This window comes from Etheostoma spectabile, unplaced genomic scaffold (assembly GCF_008692095.1).
Source record: "Etheostoma spectabile isolate EspeVRDwgs_2016 unplaced genomic scaffold, UIUC_Espe_1.0 scaffold273, whole genome shotgun sequence".
NCBI classification, from domain to species: Eukaryota; Metazoa; Chordata; class Actinopteri; order Perciformes; family Percidae; genus Etheostoma; species Etheostoma spectabile.
In genome coordinates this window covers 1,448,934-1,458,715 of record NW_022605577.1, presented here as the reverse complement: position 1 = coordinate 1,458,715, position 9,782 = coordinate 1,448,934, and the positions used below count along the sequence as shown (strand labels likewise).

Genomic DNA, 9,782 nt, shown 5'->3' with positions numbered 1-9,782 from the left:
GGGGGGGGGGGGGGGGGGCGGTGACAAAAAGTTGCGGTGAAGTCGGACAGTTTTCAGCCGTGTCCAGCAGCCTTCAGGCTAAACAGGACGTCACAGAAACACTCACATCCTGTTGGGTCTGATTCCGATTTAATAAAATGCTATCAGACGCACACAGAATATCAGCTTGGACAAGTCTCCAGTTGTTTTATTATGACAGAGTAGCTGTCAAAATGCTCTACATATGATCTGTTGTTGATTGTAGATGATCTGTAATCTGAACGGATTGAGACTTCTAAACATCCCTATCAGCCTCACACGTGTTCTGTACAGAAAAAAACCCATCAAATCAGTCAAATAGCAGTTAAATCCCTTCAATTTAAAAACAATTAAAAGGTTTATGTAAAACGTCATCATGTTGAGTCGATTCTGAACTAATCAGCTTTTAAATACGCTGAGAACCGGGCGTTTTCCCAGCATGCCCTGGGCCCGCATCTCAAACCTGCGGCTGCCTTGATCTCGTGAGGTCATCGTTGCCCGCGTGTACATGACGGCAGAGCAAGTCGGAATCAAGTCGGACACAAATCTACCCAGCATGCATTGGGCGGCGGCGGTGATCGATTCTGCGCAGACCGGGCTCATCTCGAATGGGCTTTCTACCTGAACTCTTGGCCCGCCTTCCCGAAAAGCACAGTCTGCTCTGATTGGTCAGCTGGCCCACTCTGTTGTGATTGATCAACCATATTCAAACAAGCCACTGGACTGGCTGTGCTTGATCAGGCAGCACCTACTGACAGCACATGTGAAAAACTGGGCTGACATTCTCAATCAGTGACATCACTAGTTGATGAATTTCAAACAGGAATATGGGCAAAACAAAAACTTTATACCTTTTGCGTATTACATACACACAAAAATAACATACTAAAACAAGGGGGAAATTCAAATAAGCATTATAGGGAGTCTTTAAGACTACTAATATAATTTTGATTTTTCCAGGCGCAGCTTGATCGCATTGCTCAATTAGGGAGGATGGTGACACCCAAACCTCGCACTAGCCACCACAATCCTCCATCTCCGGTCATACCTAAACCCAACCCTCCACCTCCAAATAGACCCTACATCCCCAGACCAGCAGCACCCACTGCTTCTTACACTTACAACCTGCAACCACCGAACCCTGCTAAACCTTCATCATCATCATCATTATCTGGTTTCATCACAACCCCTCATCCTCCTCACCACCCCACCACCCCTGGGGCTCTGTACGGAGGTCGGTGGCCTGTTGGAGGTAGATATACACACTATTGAAGAGATACGGGCAATGTATCTATAAAATGAGCAGTATATTTTAATATATTTGAGTCAGTGATTGTGATATTATTTTGGGTCGTTTGTCTTTGTAGCAGGACGTATCAGCTCTCGGCGGCCCACTGCTGCTCCCCCTTTCCCATGGGTGTTGGCATCTGGAAGTGATGGGCTGAAGCCCCGTATTACCACGGTGACCACAGCTAGTGTGTCAGTGCTGGCGGAGAGTGATGTGTTCCTGCCCTGCAAAGCAACCGGGAATCCCGAACCCAACATCGCATGGACCAAAGTCTCCACAGGTAAGAGGGACAGAGAGGTAAAAGAGAGAAAGACATGGAAGGGATAAGGACATAAAGCTAACAACAGAAAAGGTAAATGCAGGAAAATCCCCAGTTGCTTTCAGCTCATTCATCTTACTGGCCCTAAGTCAAGTCTCAAGTCTCTGAGCTATTGTTCAAATATTTTGCATTTAGCGCTTCTCTTGTTTGGGCCTTGTTGTAAGAATTTAAGGCCAAATTAATTTAAAGCCAAAACTTCTGGTGAATGGCACAGCAGCTACCAGTGGGTTCAAAATATTTGTTGTTATCTCTGACATGTGCAGCAGATACGTTATTTATCACGTACAACATAGGTAGGCTATGGGTTATGCAGGGAGGGGAATAACTTTCAGTTCATCAGACGCTTCCTAAAAATAAAGATTGCTCTTGAGTCTGAGTCAAGTCTGAATGTCTTTTGAGGATGAGTCTCAAGTCTCAAGTGTGACTGGATTCCAAACTTGAGTCCCCATCTCTGGGTCAGACCAGCCTGCTGCTGTGTCTATTTTAATGCTGTTACTATGAAACGCCAGAAACAGACAATTTTCAAACATGTCATAATCAGTCATGAGAATCATAATTCAATGAATATCTCCCACTATTGTCTCTTAACCTTTTCTATTCCCCTCTCAGGTGCCACCATCCCAGCCAACACCAAGCATGGTCCCCGTTTTGAAGTCTTCAAAAATGGAACTTTTGTTCTAAGAAACATCCAGCTTCAGGATAGAGGCCAGTACCTCTGCACAGCCCAGAACAGCCTCGGATCAGATCGCATGGTCATCACCTTAGCCGTCCAGACTGAAGCCCCCAGGATCCAGCCACCCAAGTCCACAGAGATAGCAGTCTACTTAGGGAAAAGCGTGACTCTTGACTGCTTCGCTTCGGGAAAACCACCTGCCCAAATTTCCTGGATTCTTCCGGACAGGTCATTTGTACGTGAAGTCGGGACTGTTCACACTCCCCTTTCTCCGATGTCTCTGCTTCAAAATGGAACCCTTCATATTCACTCTCTCAATTTCTCCAGCAAAGGCGACTATAAATGTATCGCAAGCAACGCAGCAGGTGCTGATACAATCACTTATCATCTCCACGTGGCAGCTCTGCCTCCAACCATCAGCGAAGAAGGAATGGATACTGTGATCATTCAGCCAGGTATAGTACAGAACTGTGACATCCCTAAACCTCTCATAACAGAAGGTTTTTCTCATGCTACGGCTGGTAAACAAAGACAATAAAGTGTTTTCAATGTCAGAAATAGGAATCTTACTAATGAAATCCCATTTAACCAGGCAGGAGTGTGTATGTCCACTGCTCTGTGAAGGGCGAACCAGTGCCTGCTCTGAAATGGATGCTCCCAGCAGGGATCCATGTTAAGACTTCACAGTTCCTCGGACGCAGGCTGTTTGTCTTCCCCAATGGGACGCTGTATGTGAAGAATGTTTTACCAGTTGATGCTGGGAGGTATGAGATATGCATTTATTTAAGTCTGTTTTTGTATGTTTCAGCCTTTCTGTCTATGCACTGAACAAATGTTCAGTTATTTATATATATATACGTATATATATATATACACGTATTTATGTTCAACTAGACATTTGAGAGTTAGTCCAATACTATGCTTTTCGACATTATACTTTCAAAACTAATGGCATTCCCATCAGCCTTAGAAAACTGCATACTTGTAATTCAATCTGGAGAGACATGTTTGCAGATATGCAAAAAATGTTTATTGTACAGCTCAAAAAGTACAAAGTCTTTGGAGATTAGACTCCATCGTTATATTAATAGTTCATATATAGGGGTAGAGAAACAGCATAACCCCCCCGATGGAATCTAGACACAGGTGGTGGCGATGAAGGAGCCCGAAGACCAGACCAAAGGAGGCTCCTGACCGGTCTGCTGGAGTAGATGACTGGAGGTGGATGGGGGGGTTGGAGGGTTGCACTCTTTGCCTAATTTGCAGATATGCAACAGTTATACACAGCATGATAACAATTTAGTTATTTGGATAACAGCTGATTTGATTTTGGAGAGCATCATTAACAGTTAGGTCTTCCTGAAAGAATTTATGCTGAACTACATATAGGACCTACGAAATGTAAATTTTCAACTTCTGCCTTAGGACAGTGGAGACGTTATTGACTGCATTTATAGTCAGAAGTTCTGTACCTTCCTTTTCTTTTCTGTTTGAAATATTCTCCTCAGACTGTTGATCTGAGCCCTTACGGTGTTGTCGATCCTTCCACAGGTACGAGTGTTTGGCCACCAATACTGTGGGCATTGCCAAAAGGACTGTTCAGCTGGAGGTGAGGGAAGATTCCCCCTCCCTCCCCCGCCAGCCTCCTCTCCCTCTTCCCGTCCCCCCAACCCACCGCCATGGTGTGCCATCCCAACAGCACTCTGTCTCAGCCATGTACGGGTCCGCTGTTTACCTCCACTGTCCAGAGTCTACCGGATCCACTAGAGGGACCATCTGGCAGCTACCCTCCAAGACCATCATGGAACATCGATACAGGTAACTTACTTTTTTTAAATGTAGGACTATACTGTACACTACTGGTCCTATTATAAATACATGAAAAGGTTTTAATTCCCATTAAACTCCCTGAGTGCTTTAATCTTAACCTCATTTCTTTCCCCAGTCCGGAGAGACCAATTAAAGTTTTCCGTAATGGGACTCTGAGGATTCTTCAGCTAACAGAGCTAGATGGTGGAAATTATGTGTGTGTCTTTCAGCGGCCCAATGGGGAGGACATGGAGCTTTTCCAGGTATGTACAGGACAGATAAGGACTTCAGACAGGTTCCTTTCGCTGCCAACTGTTTTCTATTAGTCTTCCTTTCCTTTCTGGCTAAGGACACTTTTTGTGCATTAGGAATCCCCGCCTAGTTAATAAGTGTCAAAGTATCTGCTGTAAAGACATCTAATATGTCATAAAAATCAAAGATGTGGTCAGTCCTCACAGTCAAGTAAAGAGTTTACATTTTTATGTGTATGGGGTTGCAAAAACTTTCTTTTTAAATGCATTTGCTCATATTTCTTTACGCATTTGCTTTAGGTGGAGGTGGTAATGACCCCTCCCAGAATCGAACATGTGAGGACTGAACAGACGAGGGTCACCTTTGGAGAAAATTTCCAGGTAGGTTTGGGGCTCAAAGTTTATTTAAAGTAGGATAGGCTGGTTCAGACGTTGTGGGCACCTTTTCACATTACTTGTTTTTTTTCTACTATATTGTATTTATTTGTCTACATTTTTTTATACATATACATTTTACATTATAATAAAACATAAGGGTCTGATTTACCCAGAGCATCTTAAAGCAGTATTAACTGAATTGTTTTGGCACCCCGGGGGCAGTAAACACAACATTAACTCATTAACACCTTTTTAAAGTTAATATGGAAAATGTATTAGCCAATAGATGCCCATTACACATCCAGAAGATAAGGAACAGGATCATCCATTTGGAGTTTCTGTCCACTTCTGATTGTAAATGTAATAGCATCCCCCCCACTCCCAACCCCTTTTAGCTATTCCCAGTCAACAACTCAGTCTGCTGTTTGGTGCTGGGCAGTTAGTGTGCTATGGGTTATCAGAGCTTTTCAATAGATGCGTTTACCTTTCAGCAAAAGTTAAAAAAATTAATTTAAAAAAACACCACTAACCAATAATTTTACTCAGGAATTCATTCTTACTTATTTTTCTCCCTCATCGGTTATACTCCTTTCTTTGTCTCCTTTTTTAGGTGGACTGTGTTGCAACAGGCCTCCCTGACCCAGAAGTCACCTGGAGTCTCCCAGACGGAACTTTAATCAACAACGCCCTTCAATCGGACGACAGCGGCCTTCGCAACCGCCGCTATGTTATTTTTGGCAATGGAACTTTACTTCTCCAGCAAATGGGCAAAAGAGACGAGGGCGACTACACCTGTTATGCCAAGAACAAACTGGGCAAGGACGAAAGAAAAGTGAGCGTCACAGTGGGACCGAATGCTCCGAAGATTAGATTAAAATCCCAATCACTGGTTACAGTAAAGTTAGGAGGGTCAGCAAAGTTGAGTTGTCAGGCAACAGGTGAACCTACACCAAGAATTATGTGGATCTCACCAAGAAACAATGTGATTTCAATGTCATCGGACAAATTTCAGATAATGGACGATGGGACGTTAGTGGTGAATAACGTAATACTGGCTGACGAAGGGAAATATGCATGTGTGGCACGGAATTCGGCCGGGGATGATGTTAAAAACATGAAACTTGAAGCTGAACTCCAGGAACCCTTTATCAATGGCATGAAAGGGATGAGCACCACAAAGGTTATGGCTGTTTCCTACCAAACGGCGCTCCTGCATTGCAGAGTGGAAGGAAAACCTGAATCAAGAGTCTGGTGGGTCACTCCTTATGGCCACTCGCTCCCAACACCATACTTGGGCGGTCGCTTCCAAGTCCACCGGAACGGTAGCTTGGAGCTGCGAGGGGTGAGGAAAACCGATGAAGGGAGGTACATATGTCAGGCTAAAAACAACCTGGGGGAATCCTCATTTTTGGTTGAATTAGACGTGGCGTCAATAGCCGAGAAACCAAGTTTCGCTGTTCCCAATATTGAAATCGTACCGATAAAGCAAGACGGCGAGCCAATAATCCTGGAGTGCCCTGCTCGCGGCAAGCCGAACCCGGAGTTCACATGGGTTCTACCCAACGGGACGATGCTGACGCCTGGTGTTAGACTCCAACGCCTCACGCATCATCTGGGTAACGGAAAGCTACAGATCTATCAACCAGTCGCAAGTGATAAGGGAGTGTACCGGTGCCTAGCAAAAAATGTGGCAGGACAAGCGGAGAAACGTTATGCGCTGGAGGTGGGCCGAAAGCCACTGATCAGAGGATCTACAGGTATGTTTTTTCATCAATTGAGGAAGGAAACGTATTCTTAGTTTTGTCAATAATTAGTCTAAAGGCAATAGTTTGCTCTGTTCCAAATCAGGGGAAGGGTTGGTAAACTTTTTCCCTTGGTTCGGTTTCTTCTCACAGAGAAATACACGCAAATAAAACAAAACGCATCACTTAATGTCAGGTGAGAACATTCACGCCGCTCATTGATTCAGTGTGTTTTTGGGCCAGAGTGAGAAGGTCCTAAAAAGGTCTGGATGAAGGCCCTATCGTCCCAAATATCCATGACAACCACTTCAGAAGTCTTTTGTGATTGGACCAAGGCCACTTCCTCTAAAAGCTCTTGTTTTGGTCCACACCCAAGAAAGATTTCTGTATTCAGATATATAACTAATTTTACCAAGGGGGAAACCAAACTAGAGTCCAGACTAAATGCAGGTTTGAAAAATCTGGCCATATTGCTTTACTTGTATTGCATTTTTTGTCAATCATATTTGCAGGAAATTGACTTACTGTGAATCATTTTACGTCTCCAGGTGGGATGAAGATCACTTACGGCCTCAACCTCAACTTGCCCTGCACTGTGGATGGCTGGCCGCAAGCATCGATCGCATGGACCCTACCTAATGGTCTTGTTTTGGACAAACCTCAGACGATTGGCCGGATATTCTTTTTCCCCAATGGGACACTCCAAGTCAGGCAGGTCGCCACCTTTGACAAAGGAACATACATCTGTAAGGCCTCCAACTCATTTGGCTCCTCAACGCTGTCCTACCCAGTCACAGTGATGGTTTTCCCACCACGTATCACTAATACGCTGACCTCAATTACAAGAGTCAACCGGGGATCACCGGTGAAGTTAAATTGTGTTGCAAGTGGTATTCCCAAGCCGGATATTTCATGGACGTTGCCTGGGCGCACGACGCTGGTTCCACATAATCGGTTCACGGTGCAGGGGGGAATTCACATGACAGAGGAGGGCAGTCTGGTCATACAGAACCCCCTGCTCACGAACTCCGGCATTTACAAATGCAACGCTAAAAACGCACTCGGAACAGACTTTAAATCTACTTACCTACAAGTGGTCTGAGGGACATTTAAACTCCTTCGATTGGGAAAATGTCAGCAGAATTAAGACTGGAAGAGGATTTTTCATGATTTGAATATTCTGCATGATATAGATGCTCTGGAGAGAGACCTAAAACTGCCTCACTGGCAGCTTGACTCGAGACACCGTGCAAAGCAGTTTCCACTGAACAATGACGTTTTGAAATGTGGACATCATAGATAACGTTCAGCTTTTGGGATTTTTTTTTAAACTACATTTGAATTGTTTTATGGCGCAAATGTTACAGAAGTCTTGTAATTCTACATTTTGGGCCTTAAAAAGAACTATTACTTGTCAAAGTGCCATTTTTACTCACTGCTCAAACTTTGCCTTACCAGCCTCACCCTGTAAGTGATTTCACATTCCCCATATGACAGTATCATTTTTAAAATTTTTACTTCACACTACAATTTTACTTTTACATACAACGTTTGTTCTGCAACTGAAATAACTCTTCTCACTTAGGGTTGAGGTATCTAAATGTATTAAGTACCCCCTATATGATTATTATTGTCTATGTGCTGGTAGAATTACAATTTCCTGGGATTTCAGATGCAAATATTCAGGTGCTCATACACAATTTCACAAACTTTCAATTCATCAACAAAGCAGTAACGAGTAGTTGAGTGTCATAATTCTACCCAATTCTACTCATGTGCTTATAAACCCTATTTTCTGAGCAGTGATTCTTGTCTGTGAGTATACAAACACCCCCTATTGCTGCTCTACAGTGTGTATCAGCGAATTAATTACTGTGTGTATCAATGTGATTTTTTTATTGTTCATAATGATGGGAAAGTATAAAACCTATAGCTCATAATATCTATGTCGTGAGCTTGCAATAGCTATTTACAGTTGAGGGACATACAAAACGAAGTTGCACACAACAAGAAATAAGTAAAAAATAAAACATACAGGTATTTATTGTTGTCAGTCAATTGTCTCATTTTTCAACACCTTGGCTAATTCAATTGACATGATCAATAGTTACAAATGCAGTTGCTCACACCAGCATTTAAAATTAATAATGTCGGGCTAAATTAAGTAATTCTAATAGAATTGCTGCACTGACTGATCACAGGGCTCACAAATCCGGCATCATTTGAGTTGCTACCATGCTTTCATACACACGCACACGTTTGTAGTACAACAACCACATGAAAGTGTGAAACCACAACACTGTTTTGGTGTGTACACATGCATCCAAATGTGTGTATGGTATGTAAATGCGTTCTATGTTTCACTGTTGGTTTGTGGTCCCCAGAATGTGAATGTCCCACCGAGCCTTGCTTCCAGACAAACGGGTCTTTGACTGAGAAAGAAGGGAGCTTTGTCAGACTCAAGGGACTGTTCAACAGCGCGTGTGTGTGTGTGTGTGTAGTGCATGTGCGTGAAAGAGATTATGTGTGTCGCTTTGAGAGACGGTGTGTATGTCTGTGAGGAAGAGATTGTGTCTGTGTGTGAGGGATTGTTTGACACAGTGAGCTGTGTGTGTGTGTGTGTGTGTGTGTGAGAGAGAAAGAGATTATGTGTGTCTTTTTGAGAGACAGCGTGTATGTCTGTGAGGATGAGATTGTGTCTGTGTGTGAGGGATTGTTCAACACAGTGAGTGGGGCGTGTGTGTGTGTATTTGTGTGTGTGAGCAAGACATTGACTTTCAGAGGGAAAACAGCATTGTTTTGGTATTTCTGTCTGCATTTTAGTCTGAAATCAACACAGGGAGTGTTTGTGCACGTGCATGCTGTATGTGTGCACAAGAGTGTGTGCGTTTCATGTTGTGTTTTTTGCTGTTGTTGGTCAAAATGGAAGAAAAGCAGCTCGAACACAACAGCACGTTACACAGCTTCAGATGGTGAGTAATCCTGATTTTCTTTCTTTTTTGCAATTTAGTTTCAAACCTCCAAAATGAACTTTTCATGAAAAAGCTGTCTGATTTCACCAGAAAATTTGAGATATCTCCCATAATATGATCATATGAACGTGACGGATGGAACCTGCACCAAATAAGAGTGGAAGCTAACTGTAAGCATGCCATTTAGATACTGACAACATTTTTTTGTCCATGCTAGTAGCGTGGGAGGGGATGGTCTTGGGATGGCAGTTTCACTCAATTGGTCAACAATGTTGGACTGAAATATCATATCATCATCAATAACAACTATTGGATGGATTGCCACAAATTGT

General features: G+C 43.3%; 1 protein-coding gene across 1 annotated transcript in view; it reads left to right on the top strand.

Moving 5' to 3' along the window:
* si:ch211-159i8.4 (matrix-remodeling-associated protein 5) overlaps positions 1 to 8,493 on the top strand; it is a gene marked incomplete at its 5' end in the record, with an annotated part of 36,392 nt that extends 27,899 nt beyond the window's left edge. Inside the window, 9 exon segments of the mRNA XM_032510888.1 lie at positions 979 to 1,270; positions 1,386 to 1,586; positions 2,235 to 2,753; positions 2,891 to 3,062; positions 3,850 to 4,116; positions 4,244 to 4,370; positions 4,659 to 4,739; positions 5,347 to 6,493; positions 7,027 to 8,493. Coding sequence (XP_032366779.1) covers positions 979 to 1,270; positions 1,386 to 1,586; positions 2,235 to 2,753; positions 2,891 to 3,062; positions 3,850 to 4,116; positions 4,244 to 4,370; positions 4,659 to 4,739; positions 5,347 to 6,493; positions 7,027 to 7,580 — 3,360 coding nt within the window. The 3' untranslated portion in view covers positions 7,581 to 8,493.
* Positions 8,494 to 9,782: the final 1,289 nt, after the last annotated feature.